The 26,378-nt window shown below is 41.2% G+C and overlaps 2 protein-coding genes across 6 annotated transcripts in view; one reads left to right on the top strand and one right to left on the bottom strand.

The window, feature by feature from the left end:
- Positions 1 to 1,232: 1,232 nt before the first annotated feature.
- Positions 1,233 to 13,020, top strand: LOC105916095 (tectonic-3). 2 transcript variants are annotated; one of them, XM_012850408.3, is made up of 14 exons: positions 1,233 to 1,749; positions 3,187 to 3,301; positions 3,386 to 3,483; positions 3,605 to 3,717; positions 3,787 to 3,895; positions 5,479 to 5,591; positions 5,693 to 5,731; positions 6,957 to 7,031; positions 7,104 to 7,223; positions 8,419 to 8,517; positions 8,610 to 8,713; positions 10,491 to 10,638; positions 11,843 to 11,977; positions 12,676 to 13,020. In XM_012850408.3, exons 1-14 carry the CDS (start codon positions 1,458 to 1,460, stop codon positions 12,931 to 12,933), a joined length of 1,818 nt encoding a protein of 605 aa, XP_012705862.2. In that variant the 5' UTR covers positions 1,233 to 1,457; the 3' UTR covers positions 12,934 to 13,020. The 2 variants fall into 2 exon arrangements, with proteins under 2 accessions (XP_012705862.2, XP_012705861.2); XM_012850407.3 differs by having other exon boundaries at positions 3,602 to 3,717.
- Positions 13,021 to 13,057: 37 nt separating this feature from the next.
- The window catches only part of mto1 (mitochondrial tRNA translation optimization 1), a 21,625-nt gene continuing 8,304 nt past the window's right edge, over positions 13,058 to 26,378 (bottom strand). For all 4 annotated transcript variants that reach the window (XM_036141772.1, XM_036141771.1, XM_021309453.2 and 1 more), the window contains exons 7-13: positions 25,064 to 25,254; positions 24,832 to 24,962; positions 21,032 to 21,236; positions 15,284 to 15,452; positions 15,091 to 15,200; positions 13,326 to 13,483; positions 13,058 to 13,246 (exon numbers count right to left, since the gene is read on the bottom strand). In XM_036141772.1, the coding sequence (XP_035997665.1) occupies positions 13,076 to 13,246; positions 13,326 to 13,483; positions 15,091 to 15,200; positions 15,284 to 15,452; positions 21,032 to 21,236; positions 24,832 to 24,962; positions 25,064 to 25,254 (1,135 nt within the window). In that variant the 3' untranslated portion in view covers positions 13,058 to 13,075. The remainder of the gene's footprint in view (positions 13,247 to 13,325; positions 13,484 to 15,090; positions 15,201 to 15,283; positions 15,453 to 21,031; positions 21,237 to 24,831; positions 24,963 to 25,063; positions 25,255 to 26,378) is intronic.

The following is a 26,378-nucleotide window of genomic DNA, read 5'->3' as shown; positions in this document are numbered from 1 at the left end:
GGATGGATAGTGGGGGGAAAAAACTAAAAGAACTTAAATTAGATCAAATTAAATGTAGTCCAACTGTACCGTTAGCCGTAATCCCTCCCTGGATCATACCTGAAATTACAGTGGATTTGACATGATTAGAAAAGAAAAAAGAAGGCAATATTAATCATAAACTGATACAGGAATAAGTTAATAGTTATTATGGTTATATTCAAATATATACAGATGCATCTAAAAGTGTGGGTGATAGGCTAGGTATTGCATTTTATGTTCCAGATTTCAATATTAGAGTAAATACAAGAATAAATAATTAATTATCAGCATATACAGGATAATTGCTAGCAATATTGTTAGCATTACAATGGGTAGAGGAAGTGAGACCAATAAGATCAATTATATGTCCAGATTCAAGCTCAGCTTTAATCAGTATACAAAATAATTTTTCTGAAACTAGATTAGACATCTTAATTGAAATACAGCAAATTTTATATCAAGTTCAAATTATGGGTATTACTGTTACATGTATTTGGGTGCCAGCACATATAGGGATTAATGCAGATGAAATTGCAGATAAGATTGCTAAGGAAGCATCAAAAATAAAACCATTGATATGATGGTTAACTTAAGTGAGACAGAAATTAAAAGTATCATTAAACAGAGGATGAAGAAAAGGTGGCAAAAACAATTGGAAGAAGAAAGGAGAGAAAGATGACTGTATAGGATTCAATGGAAAGTCGGAGAAATGAGGATAGCAGAAGGAAGCAGCAGAGGAGAGGAAACCGTTATTTCAAGACTTAGATTTGGACATACAGGATTAAATAATACACTATACAAAATAGGGAAACACATGTCAGGTAAATGCGACAAGACGAAACAGTAGAACATGTATTGATGTATTGTAAAAAGTATAAAGAAGAAAGAAGGAATTTGGTTAGAGACCTTAATAAGGAGAAAGTTAAATTTGAGGCGATAGATATTCTGCAGAAAAATTTAAAAAAATAAATGTTATCAATATTTATTTAAATATTTAATAATAACAGGAATAATTAGGAGGATTTAGTATTTGTAAATTAATATATATATATATATATATATATATATATATATATATATATATATATATATATATATATATATATATATCTTTAGGAATAGGACCATTCTGAACCACAATCCTCACCAGTTGGTGGCGGTAATGCACACCGAAAAGATGTTTGCCAACCACCAATAAACGCAAGAAGAAGAAGAACTTCCTTGGTAACAAGAAGCTTGCTTGGAGATGGCTAGTTAGCATGTAGCTGAGCTACTTCGGAGGGTGTTTTCCTAACTTTCCTGGTTTGTGACATATGGGACAGGGTCTGTGTGTGCCACTAATGACGTAGAGGGAACTAAACCGTGACGTTAACATCGTTTTTGCTGCGGATTTAAACATTTTAGCTCCGGATCCGCACCATGTTTCTGCTAGCCAAATGATTTTTAGCTACCTGCGTTCACTGCACCTCCTCCTTGTCCTCTGTGGACGCTTGGCTCTCACAGCCACAGATGTGGGGGCCACTTCATCTCCCGGCTCCAGCCCAACATATGGGGCCCCATTCAGCTCACCCACCCCGGCTGCGGGCCTCACAGGGGCCACAGCGGAGGCCACTCTGGAGCCCACTTTGGACTCGGCGGTGACCACACAGCTGTCCGTTACTGGGACCCCAACTCCGGCCACAGACGCTCCGTCTCCAGCCACCGTTCAGACCCTGGTGTCTGCTCAGGGTAACTTACACCAAACATCTCAGTCTCTAAAGGTTTTCTACTGTAGGCAGGGATCACATTTGACAGCTTAAGTGTGTGTAAATCTTTATCTAAAACATAAAGATACATATTCTGGTATAAAGTGGATCACTTGCGGCGTAATTTTGATTTGTTTATACTTGTAAACAAATACTTCATCATTTCGACTGAACAAAAGTGAAAGTGACAACAGAGCATGATGCTACCACTGCCGTGCTTCACTATTAAAGGTGAATTTATATATATATATATATATATATATATATATATATATATATTCGACTTATTGCCACTCGTTCATTGTGATTGTGACACATTCTCTCACAAGGTTTTGGGAGAGCTTAGCCATGCTTGGATATTTTTTGGGTTTTTTTGTACTTTTTTGGGGGGGAGTGGTGGTTCAGTGGAGCCAGGCTGCACAGGTTGGGGGTTCAAAACCCAGCCTGTCACTCTGGGTCCCTGAGCAAGACCCTGCTACCTAAGGGATAGGTTAAACTCCTCTGCGCGACTATAAGGTGAAATATGTATTTATTATTACCCTGGATATACGGTGAAAGCAGGAGGCTCTTTTCACATGTAAAACACAACGCTAAAGAAGCTGCTGTTGACTCTTATTCAACCTGCGTGACCAAACTTTTTTTAATATTTAAAATTTTTTTTTATAATAGTCCAGTTTTGGTATTGTCACTGTTGTCACACAAGATGCAAACGGAGGAGACTCAACAAAATCCAAGTAGAACAGCTAAACTTAAATTATAGTGACTATAAAAGTCTAAAAAGTATTGGTCTAAGGTAGTAAATATTCATATAACCAGGTTGTTGCACCGTTTTTATTCATTTTTGCTAAACTACCTACAGATTTGTTTGCTTTTCAGCTGAATTGGTAAAAATAAATATCGTACATGTTTAAAAACCTTTTTTTAGAAATATTTATTTTGGTTTTAAACATAATTGTGGTTGCTTGGCTACCTAGACCCACCATAAAAACAATTACGCCATAGCGGTACGATCTCATAAATGATGGCGTTTCAACTTTCTCCAGGGCCTGGTTGTCCTCTGGAGAACTTTGTGAGCTTCCAATGCAGCCTGAAGCATTAGTGCTTATTGGCGCTGTGCTAGTTTTCAACATTCAACTCAAAATGCAAGAAGCAAAAGTACTTATCCATGTCCAAACTCTTTAAAACTTTTAGATACGTGTTCATTTAATTTTTTTCTATTAATTTCTTTGTATTTTCCGATAAGGAAATATTCACGGGACAAAAACTTTAAGGGGTCCATCAATAATCACTCCTTTCCTCATAATAATTTTTTTTATAGCATGCACATTCAGGTATTTAGTACAGATAACGAGTCGTGTGATTATCTAGAGTCTTGTGAGTTTACCTGGACTGACGAACGCCTCATCTTCTGTTTTCTCAGCTTGTCTCTGTGACCTGACGCCTGGTTTCTGTGACGTCGGCTGCTGCTGTGACACAGCCGATTGTGATGTTGCCGACTTAGCCGCAGTTTTCACCGGCTGTCCGCGAGCAGATGTGTGAGTTTTCTACGCGTCCTCTCCACCATACGTTACGCACATGCTGTAAACCTAAATGCTTTAAACGCTATTTTCGCGACGCAGGAGAGGAGTTTGCATTGAGAAATGGCTGATGTTCAGAGCCAACGTGGATTCTTCGTTTGTCACTGTGACGGACACCTTGTTTTGCGTCCAGGCAGAAGGTAGAGAGGTTTGCACCCAGAGCACAATTAATATGATTATAAAACGCATTGAGCCATGCCTTTTAAACCAAATTATGGATCATTATACTTCTTCCACTGTTTTGTTTGAACCTCCCAGCAGCTGATGCACCCCGGTCTCTTCCTGCCCTGACTCACTTTCCAGCATTACAGGATTTCTACCGTTTCTCACCTCCAGGACATCCGACCATAAGACACAGCAGAGACTTTTACAGGGTAAACACCTAAATAAATGCTCTGTAAACATTCAGTGCATGTCTTCATTAAATGAAAATGCTTTTCCAGGTCGATGACGTTATCCAGACGTTTTTCTCCAACTCCTCTGTGCGAGGGCTCCTCCGTCAGCCATCCCCAGGGGCCGCCTCTGCCTTCTGCTTCAGCCGTAACCCTGCAAGTGAGTTCCCAGTCTAGATTCAGGCGCGGTTGTTTTAGCTGTCGCCTCCTGAATGGACAGATTTAGACTTTATTCCGGCTGTGAAAAAGGGCAAGGCGCCATGGGGAAAAGCAGGACCAGGTCGGCAGAGCAAAAACGGAGGAAGACCTTCAGGTTCTGAGAAAATAGGGCTGGACGATATAGAAAAAAAAGCATATCGATAAAATAGAAATTATATCGATCGATATCGATAATTATCAACAAATTCAAAACATAATATTTTAAGTGTAGCCCTGGCCATTTTAAACTGTTGCTTAATTACCTATTTTTTGATACAGACACAAACACTGAATTCAAACTCAACCCTTTATTCAACCAACTTTTTACCAAAACTGCAAGTTTTTTTTAAAAAAAGTGCTTTCTGAACTCTTTGAAGGGGACAAAGCGTTCCTGGGTCTGTTTGTGATGTGTTGGGAACATGTAATGACTGTGATATTAACTAACATGGCTAGAATGCAAATGGAAGGAAAACTGTTATTCTATGGAACTTTTTATTGATCTTTTTTTCTATCATCGAAATATGTCTGTCAAGCGATATATATTGTTATTGAATTATCGTCCAGCCCTATGAGAAAATAGTGATTTTTGTTTTATTGCAAAACATGCAAGTTGAAGTTATAAAGAAACCCCTCAATGCTTTAAGTCAGCGGTTCCCAACGCTGGTCCTCAGGTACGCATGCCCTGCATGTTTTAGATGTGTCTCTGCTGCAGCACACCTTAGTCAAATGAATGAGTGGCCTCCTCAGCAGCCATCAGGGGCTGCAGAAGCCTCTTAATCACTTATTCAAACGAGTCAGGTGTGTAGCAGCAAGGAGATACCTAAAATATGCCAGACGGGCGTGCTTGAGGACCAGGGTTGGGAAGTCGAGAAGAGAGCAAACTAGAAAGTCCTCTCCTCTCGCCCAACGGATCAAACATGAGGAAAAAGCGACTTCATGTTAAAAAACAAGCCCAAGAAACCGCAACCGCCGACTAAAGTCACTTGCGACGGAAGTTGCAAGTGACTTTAGAGAAAAACAAGCCAAAGTCGCTTACTGAGCGGATTAAATGTAACACTGAAGCTCACATGGACGCCCCTCATGAACTGTATGATGTTTTCATCCCGCTGAGAAAAAAAGCCACATAAACGTCGCCCACCTGCACAGATGCTGCAGTCGCTGGTTTCAGGTCTGGTCGTTCGAGTGTTTTGGCTCCTTATCGAGGAAACACAGAGACCACATTTAGGTGTTTTTGGTCAGATTCCACAGTAAAGACATCCACACTGACATTTCTCTGCAGTCATTCGGGGGTTTTAGAAAATCGATGGGGAAAAAAATCCATATGATCACGATCATTATCAGTATTGAGAGTCATTGAGAGTCACTCCAGCAGATCCCAACGCAGCAGCGGTGTTTTGTAGTTGCCATATATAGCGCCGATATTCAGATCTGTTCACTATCTGACTCAAACAAGTAAACTATTCAAGCTTCTAGTTATTTGTCGTCATTTGAGGAGTTCCCTCTTAACACCATCATCTCACTGCTTCATCTCCTCCTCTCCTTCAGAGTTTCTGAGATCGACGTCGCTGTCTTGTAGCCGCACGGTGACCGCTGCTTCATGCACCGCCGACCCGAGCCTCAGCGCCAGCTCTTACTTCTCTGACATGAGTCTCGTGAAGGTCAGCCAGTCTGGTTCAGCTTAACTTTTAAAAACGCGCTTTTAAACGCGTTGGTCCTCTCGCAGCAGACTGCTGAAACCTGATGTTTGTTACTGTCTCAGGTTCCAACAGCTGACGCAGTGATACCGTCTGATCTTTTGGTAAGTTTCTCTCTACAACCACGGTGCGGCTCACACGCCCCTTTCTTTCCCAACAGAGTTGCAGGCAGATGAATTTAATTCAATTCAATTCAATTTTATTTATATAGAGCCAATTCATGAAACATGTCATCTCAAGGAACTTTACAAAATCAAGTTCAATCATATTATACAGATTGGTCGAAAATGTCCTATATAAGGAAACCAGTTGATTGCTTCAAAGTCCCGACAAGCAGCATTCACTCCTGGTGAACCGTAGAGCCACAGGGAGAGTTGTCTGCATTGTACATGGCTTTGCTGCAATCCCTCATACTGAGCAAGCATGAAGCGACAGTGGGAAGAAAAACTCCCCATTAACGGGAAGGAAAACCTCCAGCAGAACCGGGCTCAGTATGAACGGTCATCTGCCTCGACCGACTGGGGTTACAGAAGACAGAACAGAGACACAACAAGAGAAACAAAAAAGCACAGAAGCACACATTGATCCAGTAATCTGTTCTACATTAGATGGTAATAGCGGGTGAGCCGTCTTCTCTGGATGATGTCACAGTTAACAGAACGCCAGACCAGGTGTACCTTGTATGAAGATAAAAGAGAGAGAACAGAAAGTTAAAGCAGAAATGACAACACATAATGCATAGTTGAAGAACAGTAGAACTCTATAGAGTGAGAAAATTAGACCCTGATATCCTCCAGCAGCCTAAGCCTATAGCAGCATAACTATAGAGATAGCTCAGAGTAACATGAGCCACTCTGGCTAAAAGCTTTGTCTAAAAGGAAAGTTTTAAGATTAGTCTTAAAAGTAGACGGGGTGTCTGCCTCACGGACCAAAACTGGGAGTTGGTTCCACAGGAGAGGAGCCTGATAGCTAAAGGATCTGCCTCCCATTCTACTTTTAGAGACTCTAGGAACCACCAGCAGACCTGCAGTCTGAGAGCGAAGTGCTCTGTTAGGAACATACGGGGTAATCAGAGCTCTGATATATGATGGAGCTTGATTATTAAGGGCTTTATACGTTAGAAGGAGAATTTTAAATTCTATTCTTAATTTAACAGGAGGCCAATTTAAGCGGCGATACTGGCGTTGCTTCTGTGTTCGCAACATAAAGGAGAACGGCAGCGTGTGTTTTCAAAGGCCATGAATGTACAGCATGTCCAGTGGTAAAATGATCCCATTGCATTTGTGCGTTATTATTATTTTAACCATTTTGAACCAACGCTGCTTCCAGATCCCAGTGAGGCCGCTCTCTGATTGGCCCGCGCCAGCCCGACTGGACGGCTTCTGCAAAAATGTTGTGGAAAAGGTGAGGAGCCACTTTTGTGCGCTTTAGTCAGTGTGGAAGCGTTGAGCTGAGCTGGGTTTTATTTCCCTGCAGGTGGAGTTCGTCGTTGGTTACACGGAGAGGGGGGAACTGACTGATGCCGTGGTCAGCGTTACCTTGGCAGACGTGGCTCTTGAGCAGCTTTTGCTCCAGACGCACTCTGTACAGTTTCAGGTACATTTCTTCTTTTTCAATCACGGCAAAAAGGGAACTAAAAGTAAGCAAAATTGTATCGAAATTAGTGTATTTGTCCTTGATTTGAGCAGGTAAAAAAAGATCAGGTAGAGTAGGTATTAAAAAAAAAAAACCTCAAGCCTCAATTAAAAATCTAATCTAATGCTCTTCAACTATAAAAAGGTTATTCCCCCTGATTTAATTGAGTTTTGCTGTTAAAACGGCTCCAATGTATGGCTTGAGCTCCAAACACCAAAAAAGGGAACTTTTCTATGATTGTGGGTTTTTAGTGCGAACGTTAGCCCAATTTTTGAAAATCAATCAACCGATTTGTTCAAAAAAAAAAATCAAGGGACAGTTATATAATCATAAATAATCATGAATCGATGTAAGTAGTGTTTAAATAAGCAAATAAACTGGACTGGTCTGATCCACAAGCTTGTGGGTGGCTCAGGTTTTCATTTTACCATCAGTGCATATTAAGTAATTTCCCTCTGGGATTATTAAAGTATCTCTGATTCTGATTTCTGATTCTGATTCATTTAGGGTTGATAAGAAAGAAATGATACTTTATACACTGCAAAAAGGGAAATAAAAGTAAAATCTTCTTGAAATGAGTGCATTTCTCCTTGATTTGAGCAGGTAAGTAAGATTTTCTGCCAATTAAATGAGTATTTTGACCCCTAAAATAAGAAAATTAGATAAACTGCACTTGAAATAAGATGATGGAGATGAATTGTTCCTACACTGCAAAAAGGGAGCTAAAAGTAAGTGACATTTTCTTGAAATCATTGTATTTTTCCATGATTTGAGCAGGTAAATAAGACTATTTGCCAATGGAATACGATTTTTGCACTTAAAATAGGAACAATTCAAGTGCAGGATGTCTAATTATCTCATTTTAGAGATTAATTGCTCCTATTTTAAGTGCAAAAATCTTATTCCATTGGCAAATAGTCTTATTTACCTGCTCAAATCATGGACAAATACGCTAATTTCAAGAATTTTTTTACTTATTTTTAGTTCCCTTTTTGCAGTGTATATTAAATGCAAAAATCTTATTCCATTGGCAGATAATCTTATTTACCTGCTCAAATCAAGGATAAATTCACTCATGTCAATAACATTTCGCTGTTAGTTCCCTCTTTGCAGTGAATCACTGCATGAATTCTGATTTATTTTTAATCTGTGACAGCTGGCCACACCCGGCCCCGCTCCAGCAGAACCAGCACCTCCTGTTGGACTTCGACACGGATCTGCTGTCGTCGGTCGCTTTAACGGAGAGCTGCAACCCGTATCCTCAACAGCAGAGTGGCTCCTGCCCCAAGTAGCATTTTGATTCATATCACAGTGAAAACGCGTCGCTCTTCCTTGACGGTGGATCAGCTGACATCGCTCGGGGTTTCAGAAGGCGGGGCGTGTTCCTCGGCTCCCGGCACACGATCGCCCGTCCTCTTCACGCACAACACCATCTCTGGCTGCACGTTCAGGTCAGCGAAGGCTCCTCTCTGTTCATGAACATGTCCGACAATATATTTGAGACGAATTTGAATTTAACACAAAGTTTAACAAAAATACTTCAATCATTTTTTAAAAAGTTAGTTTGAAGTGAAGCCTGTTGTCTGCTCATTGTGTAAAACTACTAAGAGCAAACGTTTTACAACGGCAGGGCGGCCATCTTCTTCTACAAGCTTGTTTCACTGCTTGTGTTTAGGTGCACTTTGAATTCAGATCAACTTCCAGACAAAATGCTTGACATAAATTTTTAAAATGCCTTTAATTTCTTTTTTGTGAATCAAAAGTGTGGGAAAATAAGTTGATTATAATCAGATTTGGTTAAGCCACATCGCCCAGCCCTGAAGCTTCCCTGATAATTGTTGGTGAAGATTCTCAGTCATCCAGGTCATGATCATTCCAAAAAAGTTAAAAAACAAAACAACTGGACTTTTTTCCAAAGTTTGAAGATGTTTGGCTTCCCATCCAGAAAGTTTTCTCAATTCAAATGTCTGGAGTAATGTGGCTTAACCAAATCTGATTATCCGATCACTCTTTTGAGGACCAAAATGTTCACATTTTGGACAAAGAAGACAGATGGTTTGAGCTTGGGGTGAAGGAAGCCATCTAAGTTAAGAAAGAAAAAACAACTTTAAGACTTCTTTGTCTGTCTTGTTGTGTCTCTGCTCTGTCTTCTCTAACCCCCAGTCGGTCGAGGCAGATGACCGTTCATACTGAGCCTGGTTCTGCTGGAGGTTTTTCTTTCCACTGTCGCTTCATGCTTGCTCAGTATGAGGGATTGCTGCTATATAAATTGAATTGAATTGAATTTAAACAGAGGAGGAGGAATCAGGTTTTAACTTCCTTCCAATTTTCACCTCAATCCTCACCTCCATGCAGGTGATCAAAACATCTCCCCTGTAAACCAGGCCAATAACGATCCTAACGACTCCCCATTGCAGAGGCGTGGACCAGTTTTGGTTTAATTTGCATCTCATCTAAGCCAAAACAAGGCCTTTGTTTGGACATAATGTAAAGCTTGGAACTCCTCACCACTCCAGAAAACTTTCTGGATGGGAAGCAAAACGTCTTCAAACTTTAGAAAAAAAGTTCAGTTTTGTTTTTTTAACTTTTTTGGAAATCCCTGATAATTAAGCACAATTAGTTGTCTTCATCATTCTTGAAAATGCCTAATTTCCCCCCATTAAAAAAAACTAAACTATTAAATACAAAATTGATTCAGTACCACTGGTATGACATTTTAGTTACAAATTGAAGTAGGAGGAGGCGCCGAGTCGTAACAAACAAAGCGTAGGAGTTGGTCTAAAGCAGGGATGTCAAACTCATTTCTATATGGGGCCACTTTGGCGTCATGAAGTCATTAAAAGGGCCGGTAGCACGTGTATAGACGATACTTTTCATTTCATAATTTCATTCCAGTTCACATAGAAGTATAAAAAATGCACAGCAACATAAAATAGCAACCTTAGGCCCAGTTTATACAGTTTATCAGCAAGAAAAGTTGATATTGCGGTGAGTTACACTTACAAGAGGCACAGTTTTAGCCACTTTATACACTTTAAAAGGATATATACCTCTAATTCATGACATGATATGCCTTTTTTTTTTTTTTTTGGCTCTTGAGGGCCGGATAATTTACCTTGACGGGCCGGATTCGGCCCGCGGGCCTTGAGTTTGACACCTGTGGTCTAAAGCCTCACCGGCGTTACAATGTTGTATTTTCTGTGCTTTTCTCGCCTTGTTGCCGTCTAGCTCCGCCAGTCAGAACTGCACGGAGCTGCGCTCACAGATTTATGAGATCTTACGGGGATCCGGTGCTCCCGATGTCATCGCCATGAACTCGGGCTCCAAACCGGACTGGACAAGAGTCCTAACGCAGGAATGTGCGACCGATCCACAGGTACGGCTGAGACGGGGAGGTTAAATCTGATCGTTGTTGCTCCTTTAGTCCACCCGTTAAGTTCATTAACAGCAGAACATCCGCCATCGATTTACAACCCCCCTCTCCACTGTCGCTTCATGCATGCTCAGTATGAGGGATTGCTGCAAAGCCATCAACAATGCAGACGACTGTCCACTGTGGCTCTACGCTCGTTCAGGAGGAGTGAATGCTGCTTGGAGAGACTTGATGCAACCTGCTGGGTTTCCTTAGAGAGGAAACTTTCTGACCACACTGCAAAAAGGGAACTAAAAGTAGGTAAAATCCTCTTGAAATTAGTGTATTTTTCTTTGATTCGAGCTGGTAAATCATTCTATCTGCCAATGGAATAAGATGTTTGTACTTAAAATAAGAACAATTCATCTCTATCATCTTATTTCAAGTCCAGGATATCTAATTATCCAATTTTAGGGGTGGGAATTCTCATTCTATTGGCAAAAATTGGATAATTAGATATCCTGGACTTGAAATAAGATGATAGAGATGAATTGTTCTTATTTTAAGTACAAACATCTTATTCCATTGGCAGATAGAATGATTTACCAGCTCAAATCAAGGAAAAAATATACTAATTTTAAGAAAATTTTACTTACTTTTAGTTCCCTTTTTGCAGTGCAACCTGGAGGATTTGATTGAATTTGACTTTATAAAGAGCCTTGCGATGACGTGTATCATGAATTGACGCTATATAAATAAAATTGACTACTACTGAACTGACCAGATCACAACTCCACAGGTTTAACTGACTAGATATTATCCTGATTAAAAATCACATCCTTCATTTTTTGAGTAGTGTACATTCCAAAAAAAAAACAGTTTACATTTTCCGTCTTAAAATGGCCTAGTCAAAGCCCAGACCTTAATTTCATGGGAATCTGTGACAGGATGTAGAATATGCCGTTCATAGGCACTCTTCATCCAGTCTTCTGTGCTATTTTGCATTAAAAAAAAAACAATTTCAGTCCTAGACGTGGAATGCTGAAAGAGAAATGGCCCAAACTAATTTGGGTGCAGAATAAAGAAGCATGCCACACTTTTTAGATTGTTTGTGGGGCAAAAATAAAGAACAGTGTATTATTTAATCCTGCACTACTTTGTGGGTTTGTGAAGCAGCAACAGGGCCGATCTGTCCTTCGTCTCCACCTGATTTGTTCCTTTCCCCCAGGAGTCGTGTGAATCGGGCTGCACCCTCCCAGATTCTCTCTTCATCCAGGTTCTGTGGGCTCGGCAGGGCTTCATCGAGCTTCCTCAGAACTTCATCCTGGGAGCCAAATTTCTCTTCCGCTGTCGGACCGTCCAGGTACAAAAACACACTAATTCTGAGAAAAAAAAAACACTATAAAACAGGGGTCTTCAACAGGGGGTCCGCGACCCCTAGGGGGTCCGCGGAGGTACTGCATGGGGGTCGCGAAAGTTTTGGTTGAATTAAAAATAAAAATTAAAAATAAATAAATTAAAATTAAAACATGAATCTGTCAGTTATGTTAATAGTTCAGTATTGTATGCAATATAACAGGTATGTTTATGCATGCCAGTGGCACTAACAAGCATCACTTATTTTCCTTTTCACATTTATGTTTTAAAACTGTCCATTTAAATAGCTTTTATGCATGATTGCATGCAATTGACAGACATTGTTGATTTTGGCAGGTATCAGTTTATTGTGTTATGTTATGTTTATAAATGGCAGTGGCATGGCCACCCTACTCACTGTGCCTCGCACATGTTTAAAATAAAAACATGAATATATGAACCTGTGTATTATTTGAGTATCTTAGTATTGAATGCACAATAACAAGGTACATTTACACATGGCACTATAGGACCAGTTTGATGTAACACAATTTTATACAATATATATAATTAGGGGGTCCCCGGTCCATCTCGCCATCAGTTTGGGGGTCCTTGGCCTGGAAAACGTTGAAGACCAATGCTATAAAACATTTACTTATTGGATGTTTTATTTATCGTAAGTATTCATCTTTTTTTTCCCTCCAGTGTCCTTTATCGTCTCCTCTCGCCCTGACGGCCAAAGCTGCGTTCGTCGAAGCCACCGTTTACCCAGAACCCCCCAGAGGGTCTCCTCGGCCTCGCTGGAGGTTTCCGTTCGGCTTCTTCACGCGGGGCGGCGCCGAGCTGGACGGCGGCGTCGCTACGAGTAGCAGCGGCGCTCAGAGGCTCTCCTGGAGTTCAGTGGCGTTCCCGCTGCTGTTGCTAGCAGGATTAGCAGCCTTCAGTTTACAGTTTAATAGGTAACAGGAATGTAGACGCAACAAAAAGTGGAATCAATGTTTAAATGCAGCTGTTTTACACAATAAAGAGTACATTTTTTACACAATGAAAGGGGAAACCGTCTTTTTTGGCTTAATCCAGACTTTTTTTACATTCTGAGTGACTCTCATTGAGGTAAAGATGCATTTCTCGCACACAGATCGTCTCCCCTTCCCTCCTGGTGTCCCGCGTTGCTTCTGTTCATCATTCTCTCCTTTCTCTCTGCAATCTGGACGTAGTTCAACAGATTGACGACCGCCGCGGGGGTCATGCCTTCCAGACGGGTAGCAGCACCCAGCTGGGGGGGCAGACAAAGCTCTCTAGGTCACAAATCCAGAAAACACGACTTTAACGTCACTGCAGGTGTGCGGACTCACGGTGCTCGGTCTGAACCTGTCCAGGATCTCCCGGACTTCCTTAGACAGAGACACGGGCAGGGAGAAGTAGTCCAGGTCCTGCGGCAGAGACATGTTCTCCTCCTTCTGAATCCTCTCCACCTCTCTCTTGCTTAGGTCACAGTGAGGCTTGTACACGGCTGCGTGACACACAGGAGACATTTTATCCACAGACTAGGGCTGGGCGATAAATCGATTTAATCGATTAATTCGAATTTACAATTCTTTAAGATTTCATTTTTGGAAAATCTGGATTTTATTTTGCCAATACACTCATTGGGTTTCCATGAAGAGAACAGCATGTGATGCTGAATATATGTTTAGGCAAATTATTGTCAAAATATTGTTAAGTGGAAACTTTTTTTTACCATAATACGAGGTACTTCATTTACTTATATACTTTTTTTTTTTTAACTTAGTTTGAAGTTCACAAGTGCAGTGAAGCCTGTTCTTAGCTTAATGTGTAATACAACTAGCAGCAAATGTTTTGTTATATTTTCATTGTTTATAATGGCACGGCTGCCATCTTGTTTTACAAGCATGTTTCTCAGCTTGTTTTTAGTTGCACTTTGAATTCAGGTCAACTCCCTGATGAAATGCTTGACATAAAAGCAAGGTTTTAAAATAATTTCTTTAATTTCTTTTTATGAAACAAAAAGGAGGAAAAAAAATTGATTAATCGGATTTGGTATGATAAAATCGGAGATGTATTTTTTAATCCATATCGCCCAGCCCTACCACAGACCTCTCCAAGTGATGCTAACAGATTTTTCTGACTGGCTTTTCCTGCAGCTCCCCAACCCCCTTACTGCAAAAAGGGCACTTAAGGTAAGTAGAATTTTCTTGAAATTAGTATTTGTCCTTGATTTGAGCAGCTAAATGAGACTATTTGCCAATGGAATGAGTATTTTTACCCCTAAAATAAGATAATGGAGATGAGTTGTTCTTATTTTAAGTGCAAAAATGTTATATGATAGTCTTATTTACCTGCTCAAATCAAGGTAAAATACACAAATTTCAAGAAAATTCTACTTACTTTGAGTTCCCTTTTTGCAGTGCAGAGCTGCACTAAAATTAGTGTATCTGTCCTTGATTTGAGCAGGTAAATAAGACTATTTGCCAACGGAATAAGATGTTTGCACTTAAAATAGGAACAATTCATCTCCATCTTATTTCAAGTGCAGGATGTCTAATTATCTCATTTTAGGGGTAAAAATACTCATTCCATTGGCAGATAATATTATTTACCTGCTTAAATCTAGGACAAAAACACAAATTTTAAGAAAATTTTACTTGTTTTTAGATCCGTTTTTGCAGTGCAAATATGCATGTGGCGACAGTGGGGAGGAAACCTCCACCAGAACCAGGCTAAGTGTGAACGGCCATCTACCTTGACCGACTGGGGGGTTTGATTCAGGAATCCTTTCTATGTGGGAGAAAAGTAAAAGGATAATGGTAGTACTTGCTTTTTTTTTTAGTGGGTTCATCTAGGAGAGAAACACGGCTAAGTAGATAAATTCAGCCAGTTTTCATGGAATGAGTATTTTTACCCCTAAAATAAGATAATGGAGATGAGTTGTTCTTATTTTAAGTGCAACAAAATCTTATTCCAGTGGCAAATAGTCTTATTTACCTGCTCAAATCAAGGAAAAATACACAAATTTCAAGAAAATTCTACTTACTTTGAGTTCCCTTTTTACAGTGCAGCTCTGTCTGTTTAAAGCAAGTCGCCTGAAGTCAGGTTTACCTTCAATCTTCAGTCTTTCTGAGAACTCCATGTGCGGCGAAAGTTGCTCGGGAAACAGAGACGCCAGCATTTCGAAGGACACGTCCTTGTACTGCAGCAAGTCCATCCCACTGGAAAAAAACAAAACAATGAAGAAGTCAGAACCGACGTTACGTCCGCGCCCCGAAACACTCGCAGCAGCAGCTGGACTCACCTCAGCGAGCCGTTCTTGCTCTCGCTCACGCTGATTCCCGGCATCATTTTCCTCCATCCGGCCGGGGACAGAGTGAGCGCCCGCAGAGCGGCCTCAGCGTCCTGGAGGCGGAGCTTCACCCTCAGGAACTCGTCACGGCGCGCAGAGGACACGCATCCCAGGAGAGAACCTGGCAGAGACGAAGAACAGCGGGACTGATGTCTATTAATGTAACTAATGTTATTTTTAGTATCCAGAACGCTGCTGCCTGCGTCCTCACTAAGACTAAGAACGTAGAGAACATGGACCCGGTTCTGAAGTCCTTCCACTAAGACTAAGAAAGTAGAGAACATGGACCCGGTTCTGAAGTCCTCACTAAGACTAAGAAAGTAGAGAACATGGACCCGGTTCTGAAGTCCTTCCACTAAGACTAAGAACGTAGAGAACATGGACCCGGTTCTGAAGTCCTTCCACTAAGACTAAGAACGCAGAGAACATGGACCCGGTTCTGAAGTCCTTCCACTAAGACTAAGAACGCAGAGAACATGGACCCGGTTCTGTAGTCCTCACTAAGACTAAGAACGTAGAGAACATGGACCCGGTTCTGAAGTCCTCACTAAGACTAAGAACGTAGAGAACATGGACCCGGTTCTGAAGTCCTCACTATGACTAAGAACGTAGAGAACATGGACCCAGTTCTGAAGTCCTCACTAAGACTAAGAACGTAGAGAACATGGACCCGGTTCTGAAGTCCTTCCTCTAAGACTAAGAACGTAGAGAACATGGACCTGGTTCTAAAGTCCTTCCACTAAGACTAAGAACGTAGAGAACATGGACCCGGTTCTGAAGTCCTCACTAAGACTAAGAATGTAGAGAACATGGACCCGGTTCTGAAGTCCTTCCACTAAGACTAAGAACGTAGAGAACATGGACCCGGTTCTGAAGTCCTTCCACTAAGACTAAGAAAGTAGAGAACATGGACCCGGTTCTGAAGTCCTCATCAAGACTAAGAACGTAGAGAACATGGACCCGGTTCTGAAGTCCTTCCACTAAGACTAAGAACGTAGAGAACATGGACCCGGTTCTGTAGTCCTCACTAAGACTAAGAACGTAGAGAACATGGACCCGGTTCTGAAGTCCTCACTAAGACTAAGAACGTAGAGAACATGGACCCGGTTCTGAAGTCCTCACTATGACTAAGAACGTAGAGAACATGGACCCAGTTCTGAAGTCCTCACTAAGACTAAGAACGTAGAGAACATGGACCCGGTTCTGAAGTCCTTCCTCTAAGACTAAGAACGTAGAGAACATGGACCTGGTTCTAAAGTCCTTCCACTAAGACTAAGAACGTAGAGAACATGGACCCGGTTCTGAAGTCCTCACTAAGACTAAGAACGTAGAGAACATGGACCCGGTTCTGAAGTCCTCACTATGACTAAGAACGTAGAGAACATGGACCCAGTTCTGAAGTCCTCACTAAGACTAAGAACGTAGAGAACATGGACCCGGTTCTGAAGTCCTTCCTCTAAGACTAAGAACGTAGAGAACATGGACCCGGTTCTGAAGTCCTCACTAAGACTAAGAACGTAGAGAACACGGACCCGGTTCTGAAGTCCTCACTAAGACTAAGAATGTAGAGAACATGGACCCGGTTCTGAAGTCCTTCCTCTAAGACTAAGAACGTAGAGAACATGGACCCGGTTCTGAAATCCTCACTAAGACTAAGAACGTAGAGAACATGGACCCGGTTCTGAAGTCCTCACTAAGACTAAGAACGTAGAGAACATGGACCCGGTTCTGAAGTCCTCACTAAGACTAAGAACGTAGAGAACATGGACCCGGTTCCGAAGTCCTTCCACTAAGACTAAGAACGTAGAGAACATGGACCCGGTTCTGAAGTCCTTCCACTAAGACTAAGAACGTAGAGAACATGGACCCGGTTCTGAAGTCCTTCCACTAAGACTAAGAACGTAGAGAACATGGACCCGATTCTGAAGTCCTTCCACTAAGACTAAGAACGTAGAGAACATGGACCCGGTTCTGAAGTCCTTCCACTAAGACTAAGAACGTAGAGAACATGGACCCGGTTCTGAAGTCCTTCCACTAAGACTAAGAACGTAGAGAACATGGACCCGGTTCTGAAGTCCTTCCACTAAGACTAAGAACGTAGAGAACATGGACCCGGTTCTGAAGTCCTTCCACTAAGACTAAGAACGTAGAGAACATGGACCCGGTTCTGAAGTCCTTCCACTAAGACTAAGAACGTAGAGAACATGGACCCGGTTCTGAAGTCCTTCCACTAAGACTAAGAACGTAGAGAACATGGACCCGGTTCTGAAGTCCTTCCACTAAGACTAAGAACGTAGAGAACATGGACCCGGTTCTGAAGTCCTCACTAAGACTAAGAACGTAGAGAACATGGACCCGGTTCTGAAGTCCTCACTAAGACTAAGAACGTAGAGAACATGGACCCGGTTCTGAAGTCCTCACTAAGACTAAGAACGTAGAGAACCTGACCCGGTTCTGAAGTCCTCACTAAGACTAAGAACGTAGAGAACATGGACCCGGTTCTGAAGTCCTTCCACTAAGACTAAGAACGTAGAGAACATGGACCCGGTTCTGAAGTCCTCACTAAGACTAAGAACGTAGAGAACATGGACCCGGTTCTGAAGTCCTCACTAAGACTAAGAACGTAGAGAACATGGACCCGGTTCTGAAGTCCTCACTAAGACTAAGAACGTAGAGAACATGGACCCGGTTCTGAAGTCCTCACTAAGACTAAGAACGTAGAGAACATGGACCCGGTTCTGAAGTCCTTCCACTAAGACTAAGAACGTAGAGAACATGGACCCGGTTCTGAAGTCCTTCCACTAAGACTAAGAACGTAGAGAACATGGACCCGGTTCTGAAGTCCTTCCACTAAGACTAAGAACGTAGAGAACATGGACCCGGTTCTGAAGTCCTTCCACTAAGACTAAGAACGTAGAGAACATGGACCCGGTTCTGAAGTCCTCACTAAGACTAAGAACGTAGAGAACATGGACCCGGTTCTGAAGGTCCTCACTAAGACTAAGAACGTAGAGAACATGGACCCGGTTCTGAAGTCCTTCCACTAAGACTAAGAACGTAGAGAACATGGACCCGGTTCTGAAGTCCTCGCTAAGACTAAGAACGTAGAGAACATGGACCCGGTTCTGAAGTCCTTCCACTAAGACTAAGAACGTAGAGAACATGGACCCGGTTCTGAAGTCCTTCCACTAAGACTAAGAACGTAGAGAACATGGACCCGGTTCTGAAGTCCTTCCACTAAGACTAAGAACGTAGAGAAAATGGACCCGGTTCTGAAGTCCTTCCACTAAGACTAAGAACGTAGAGAACATGGACCCGGTTCTGAAGTCCTTCCACTAAGACTAAGAACGTAGAGAACATGGACCCGGTTCTGAAGTCCTCACTAAGACTAAGAACGTAGAGAACATGGACCCGGTTCTGAAGTCCTCACTAAGACTAAGAACGTAGAGAACATGGACCCGGTTCTGAAGTCCTCACTAAGACTAAGAACGTAGAGAACATGGACCCGGTTCTGAAGTCCTCACTAAGACTAAGAACGTAGAGAACATGGACCCGGTTCTGAAGTCCTTCCACTAAGACTAAGAACGTAGAGAACATGGACCCGGTTCTGAAGTCCTCACTAAGACTAAGAACGTAGAGAACATGGACCCGGTTCTGAAGTCCTCACTAAGACTAAGAACGTAGAGAACATGGACCCGGTTCTGAAGTCCTCACTAAGACTAAGAACGTAGAGAACATGGACCCGGTTCTGAAGTCCTCACTAAGACTAAGAACGTAGAGAACATGGACCCGGTTCTGAAGTCCTTCCACTAAGACTAAGAACGTAGAGAACATGGACCCGGTTCTGAAGTCCTTCCACTAAGACTAAGAACGTAGAGAACATGGACCCGGTTCTGAAGTCCTTCCACTAAGACTAAGAACGTAGAGAACATGGACCCGGTTCTGAAGTCCTTCCACTAAGACTAAGAACGTAGAGAACATGGACCCGGTTCTGAAGTCCTCACTAAGACTAAGAACGTAGAGAACATGGACCCGGTTCTGAAGTCCTCACTAAGACTAAGAACGTAGAGAACATGGACCCGGTTCTGAAGTCCTTCCACTAAGACTAAGAACGTAGAGAACATGGACCCGGTTCTGAAGTCCTCGCTAAGACTAAGAACGTAGAGAACATGGACCCGGTTCTGAAGTCCTTCCACTAAGACTAAGAACGTAGAGAACATGGACCCGGTTCTGAAGTCCTCACTAAGACTAAGAACGTAGAGAACATGGACCCGGTTCTGAAGTCCTCACTAAGACTAAGAACGTAGAGAACATGGACCCGGTTCTGAAGTCCTCACTAAGACTAAGAACGTAGAGAACATGGACCCGGTTCTGAAGTCCTTCCACTAAGACTAAGAACGTAGAGAACATGGACCCGGTTCTGAAGTCCTTCCACTAAGACTAAGAACGTAGAGAACATGGACCCGGTTCTGAAGTCCTTCCACTAAGACTAAGAACGTAGAGAACATGGACCCGGTTCTGAAGTCCTTCCACTAAGACTAAGAACGTAGAGAACATGGACCCGGTTCTGAAGTCCTCACTAAGACTAAGAACGTAGAGAACATGGACCCGGTTCTGAAGTCCTCACTAAGACTAAGAACGTAGAGAACATGGACCCGGTTCTGAAGTCCTTCCACTAAGACTAAGAACGTAGAGAACATGGACCCGGTTCTGAAGTCCTCGCTAAGACTAAGAACGTAGAGAACATGGACCCGGTTCTGAAGTCCTTCCACTAAGACTAAGAACGTAGAGAACATGGACCCGGTTCTGAAGTCCTTCCACTGGCTCCCTGGATCAAAAATAGAACTAAAAACAAGTACAATTTTCTTGAAATGAATGTATTTGCCGTTGATTTGAGCAGCTAAATAAGATTATCTGCCAATGGAATAAGATTTTAGCACTTAAAATAGGAACAATTCATCTCCATCATCTTAATTCAAGTTCAGTATGTCTAATTATCTTATTTTATGGGTACAAATACTCATTCCATTGGCAAATAATCTTATTTACCTGCTCAAATCAACGGCAAATACATTCATTTTAAGAAAATTTTACTTATTTTTAGTTCTCTTTTTGCAGTGTAGTTCCTATGCTCCACTTATCTGGAACAAACTTCCAGCACTGCAAAAAGAGAACTAAAAATAAGTAAAATATTCTTGAAATGAATGTATTTGCTCTTGATTTGAGGAGCTAAATAAGACTATTTGCCAATGGAAGGAGTATTTTTACCTCTAAAATAAGATAATTAGATATACTGCACTTGAAATAAGATGATGGAGATGAATTGTTCCTATTTTAAGTGCAAAAATCTTATTCCATTGGCAAATAGTCTTATTTACCTGCTCAAATCAAGGAAAAATACTTTAAATTCAAGAAAAAAATGTTTTAATTTTAGGTCTATTTTTGCAGTGAGAAAACTGTAAAAGTTTTCTGAAACATCATTAGTTCAACTCTGTAGTCCAACTGTTTTAAATGTTTGCTTTTAGTTTGTCTTTTTCCATGTTCCATTTAATTTCTACATTTTATTCCTACTTGCTTTTCTCATTTTCCCCCCTGTATTTTAATCATGTAAAGCACTTTGCATGGTCTCTGTACTAAAATGTGCTGTATAAATAACTTTGCCTCGCCTCGCCTTACAACGAGTCAGGACGTCGGCGCTACCTTTCAGCGTGAGCCGGAGGTCGGCGTTGTCCGGCCGCAGCGAGGTTCGAAACTCGGCCCGGCTGGTGAACATGCGGTACGGCTCGTTGACTCCTCGGCTCACCAGGTCGTCGATGAGGACCCCGATGTAGCTCTCTGTGCGAGACAGCACCGCCGGAGGCAGGGAGCGAGCCCAGCGGGCAGCGTTCACCCCGGCCCACAACCCCTGTAAAGGCAGAATGAGTTACTGCCAGCAGCTCCATACCACTGAGCTATATAATACACTGGAGTGCTGATTTTGCCCAAAAACTGAAGTCACTGGCCGCCATCTTGCTACTCCCTACTCTCACAGAATCCCACAGGATTTGGTTGCAACAACAAGCAGTTTTCTGGCTGTGTGAAAACGTTTCACAGGTAATTCTACAGTCAGTGGATGTACTAACGCTATCAACTACTAGGAAATTAGGTGGTGAAATATTTTACATGTTATTCATATTAAATACATATATATGTATATATAAGTATGTGTATATGTATATATGTAAATATATGTTTTTGTATATTGTTATTTATATATTTAAATGAATAAAATGCTAAATATTTCAGCACATGACTTTCTCAGTACTTGATAGTTTTAGAACATAACATAAAAGTATATGGCATTTGACATTTTAAAAGTTTTAAGCCCCCCCTGAACATGAGAAAATCCTCGTTATTCGATGCTGTAGCGCACATATTCCCTAGTTACTGGGGGGAAATAGGGAGTACCAATATCACTGCAAAAATGGATCTAAAAATAAGTAAAATGTTCTTAAAGTTAGTGTATTTGTCCTTGATTTGAGCAGGTAAATAAGATTATCTGCCAATGCAATGAGTATTTTAACCCCTAAAATAAGATAATTAGACATCCTGCACTTGAAATAAGATGATGGAGATGAGTTGTTCCTATTTTAAGTGCAAAAATCTCATTCCATTGGCAAATCATCTTTTTTACCTGCTCAAATCAAGGACAAATACACTAAGTTTAAGAATATTTTACTGATTTTTAGATCAATTTTTGCAGTGATGGCGGCTGGTGGCTTCGAAGCAAATCGTTCTAACAGCGGGCGATGAGGCACTCCAGTGTATAATATAGCTCAGTGGTCAAAACGCTTCTGTGTAGCTGAGAAGATCTAAAGTGGTTTGTTGCACTGAGGGATAAATCCCTGACATTTCATTAATTCCCCTTTTTACCTGCCGCCTGTGAGACGGTTATGGATCAACCTGAAATAATCGCTTCTGCTGGCAGATATAAGTTTAAATGGTTCCTTTAATGTGACCAGAACCTTTTTTCTGACTGTGATGGACCGGCGACCCGTCCTGAGTGGACCCACCCTCAGAGGCGGATAAAAGGATGGAGGTTTCTTCTTATATTAAGCAATATTAACATTTTAAAGAAGTTCAACCAGAGTCCCAACTTGTTGGACAGGGTTATAGTTGGGGTTTAATTACTGTAATGCCATTAAGGGTTCAGCCATTGATCATTCAGAAGGGTACACATCATTTTTAACAAATAAAAAAAACATCTATTTGTTGTTTCTTTTGCAATATGGATTTTGTTTTATAATCTTTCGAGAGATGCAGGTAGCTTTCTGTCAGAAACCTGCTTCTTGATTGGATGAAAAATAATTTTAAACCCAAATCTGCCAGGAGTATGAATCATTTTATCAGATGAGAACAGGACATTTTTCTGTAAAGGGTCTAGGTGGGAAAGAAAAAAAAAATAAATCTTAATTTTTTTTTTTTGGAGCTTAATTTAGTTGAAAGTAAAGTTGCTGAAACTTTCATTCATGAATTCAATCAAAAGCTTTTTTTTTATTCTAAATCAGAAGACTGTTCTTTTTTGTATTCGTTCTGTATGTGTTTCTTTTAAGTAAATACCTGTGTATGTATATATTACACTGCAAAAGGGGAACTAAAGGTAAGTAAAATGTTCTTTAAATTAGTGCGTTTGTCCTTGATTTGAGCTGGGAAGTTTAAGAGATCCGCCAATGGACAGGTCGCCAGTCCATCAGAGGACAACACAGAGACACAACCATGCATGCTCACTCACACCTACGGGCAATTTGGAGAAACCAATTAACCAATTAACAGTCAGGTTTCTGGAGTGTGGGAGGAAGCCATGGATGCATAGGAAGAACAATCCAGTCCAACAAAAATTTCCCAGGGTCCAAACTGCTGTACAGTAATCAACACAGTAAAATAAAAATAAAAACCTCAAAGACATAAATTAGCATAAAATACAAACAAAATAAATTTATTGTCATTAAAAATGACTTGACCTCACAGGCTAAAATGAACATCTCACATAGTGTCAAATGCCAAGGCAAAGAGAATATAATTTAAAATTCTCCTTCTAATGTATAAAGCCCTTAATAATCAAGCTCCATCATATATCAGAGCTCTGATTACCCCGTATGTTCCTAACAGAGCACTTCGCTCTCAGACTGCAGGTCTGCTGGTGGTTCCTAGAGTCTCTAAAAGTAGAATGGGAGGCAGATCCTTTAGCTATCAGGCTCCTCTCCTGTGGAACCAACTCCCAGTTTTGGTGCGTGAGGCAGACACCCCGTCTACTTTTAAGACTAATCTTAAAACTTTCCTTTTTTGACAAAGCTTCCATGTTGAGATTGAAAAAGGTGAGTTTTTCATGTTAATAAAATATTTTTTATTAACATGAAAAACTCACCTGTCTTTTTTATCCCTGTGGTATTATATTGAGTATTGAATATTTTCCTGGGTATCGATTATGGAGTTTAAAATGTTTGACAACCCTAGCAGCAGCTCAGAAAGATACGAAGGAGCAAGAGGAGACTAAAATAAAATAACTTCCTAAAATGTACAGAGAGCCAGAGGAGTGAGGCTAAAATAGGGATAACGGTCTCATATTGGCGAGTGCCAGACAAAAGACGTTCAGCAGCATTTTGGGCAACGCAGGAGCCGCTAACACCCATATAGTGATGGTGTTAGTGGCTAATCAAGCATGGATTACTGTCTCTAGATGTTCTTTGGGAATAATGTGCTTTATATTGGCCAACTGCCTTTAATGATAAAAGCTTGTCCTTACGACTGCTCTAGTTTGGCTGACCTTAAATTTGAGGTTGGCGTCCGCTTTAACACCAAGGTCTGTACTGGGTAACCTAGCTCAGTGAGTCTCAGCTCATGACCTCAGTCTTACTCTCATTAAATGTGCAGAAATCGAGGGCCATCCAAGCCTTTAGGTCTTCAGGACATTTTAGCAACAAGTGAAAAGATTTCCCATGCAAACTCCATGCAGAGAGAACTCAGGCCGGGATTCAAACCCAGGACCCTCTTGCTGCAGTGCAACAGTGCACTGCAAAAACGGATCTAAAAATAAGTAAAATGTTCTTAAATTAGTGTATTTATCCTTGATTTGAGCAAGTAAATACGATTATCTGCCAATGGAATGAGTATTTTGACCCCTAAAATAAGATAATTAGACATCCTGCACTTCAAATAAGATGATTGAGATGAATTGTTTCCATTTTAAATGCAAAAATCTTATTCCATTGGCAAATCATCTTATTTACCTGCTCAAATCAAGGACAAAAACTCTAATTTTAGGAACATTTTACTTATTTCTAGTTCTGTTTTTGCAGTGTTAGCAGTTGAGCCACTGTGCAGGCAGAGAGCGTGAATACATGAGCTGAAATTGATAAGATCCCAGTAAAGACTTTCTCCAACTTTCTCAGAGGATTCTGTATATTTCTGCAGCTCTAAACATATCCAACAGCTACTTTTTATTTTTGATCATCAGGAATCACCTGTGCAGCCGCCTCTTCATAACCTGTCGTCCCGTTGATCTGGCCGGCCAGAAAAAGTCCCTGAGTGTTTTTCACCTGCAGCGCGGGACTGAGCTGGGTGGGACACACATAGTCGTACTGGACGCCGTACCCTGCAGAGCCAGAAAACGGGAAAAATCACCGGTTAAAAAAACAAAAAAAAAAACAGCAGAAACTGATGCTCTGGATCAGGGTTCTGACTGGCCGGCCGCACCTGGGGTGTGGATCTCAGCTCTGTGCATGGCGGGGATTTCTCTGATGAGGCGGAGCTGCACGTCAGGAGGCATGGTCATGGAGAGACCCTGTGGGTACAAAAGGTCGGAGGTCATCCCCTCGGGCTCCAACCACACCTGGTGTCTTCTCCCTGGAAAGCGAAGCACTCTCGACTCGATGGAGGGGCAGTATCTGGAGGAGAAAAGCGCCGGCTTACACTTCAAAATGCATCTTTGATCCAATATATATATATATATATATATATATATATATATATATATATATATATATATTATTATATAATTATATTAATAATTATATTATAATTATTATATTATATATATTATTATTATTATTATTATTATAAATTTATTTATATAGCACAATTCAGTACAAAGACAATGCAAAGTGCTTTACATGATTAAAATATAGCAAAATAAAACAGAATAAAAGCAAGTAGGAATAAAACGTAGATAGAAAAAAAGAACAAAAAAGTGGTGATTCAGTTAACTAGAACAATTGAAGGCAATCCTAAACAAATGTGTTTTTAATCTTGATTTAAAGGAACTCAGGCTTTCTGCACTTCTACAGTTTTCTGGAAGTTTGTTCCAGATCAGTGGAGCATAGGAACTAAATGCTGCTTCTCCATGTCTGGTTCTGGTTCTGGTTCTGCAGAGCAGGCTGGAGCCAGAAGACCTGAGTGGTCTGGAGGGTTGATGCCCTGATAACAAGTCTGTGATGGATTTAGGAGCTAATTCAGGGATTTATAGACTAACAGAAGGATTTTAAAGTCTATTCTCTGAGATCCAGGGAGCCATGGAAGGACTTCAGAACCGGGTCCATGTTCTCTACGTTCTTAGTCTTAGTGAGGACTTCAGAACCGGGTCCATGTTCTCTACGTTCTTAGTCTTAGTGAGGACCTCAGAACCAGGTCCATGTTCTCTACGTTCTTAGTCTTAGTGAGGACTTCAGAACCGGGTCCATGTTCTCTACGTTCTTAGTCTTAGTGAGGACTTCAGAACCGGGTCCATGTTCTCTACGTTCTTAGTCTTAGTGAGGACTTCAGAACCGGGTCCATGTTCTCTATGTTCTTAGTCTTAGTGGAAGGACTTCAGAACCGGGTCCATGTTCTCTACGTTCTTAGTCTTAGTGGAAGGACTTCAGAACCAGGTCCATGTTCTCTACGTTCTTAGTCTTAGTGGAAGGACTTCAGAACCGGGTCCATGTTCTCTACTTTCTTAGTATTAGTGAGGACTTCAGAACCGGGTCCATGTTCTCTACGTTCTTAGTCTTAGTGAGGACTTCAGAACCGGGTC

Source organism: Fundulus heteroclitus, chromosome 10 (genome assembly GCF_011125445.2).
Source record: "Fundulus heteroclitus isolate FHET01 chromosome 10, MU-UCD_Fhet_4.1, whole genome shotgun sequence".
In the NCBI taxonomy this organism is placed as follows: Eukaryota; Metazoa; Chordata; class Actinopteri; order Cyprinodontiformes; family Fundulidae; genus Fundulus; species Fundulus heteroclitus.
The sequence above is the reverse complement of the archived record's forward strand: the minus strand, read 5'-3'. Positions and strand labels throughout refer to the sequence as shown.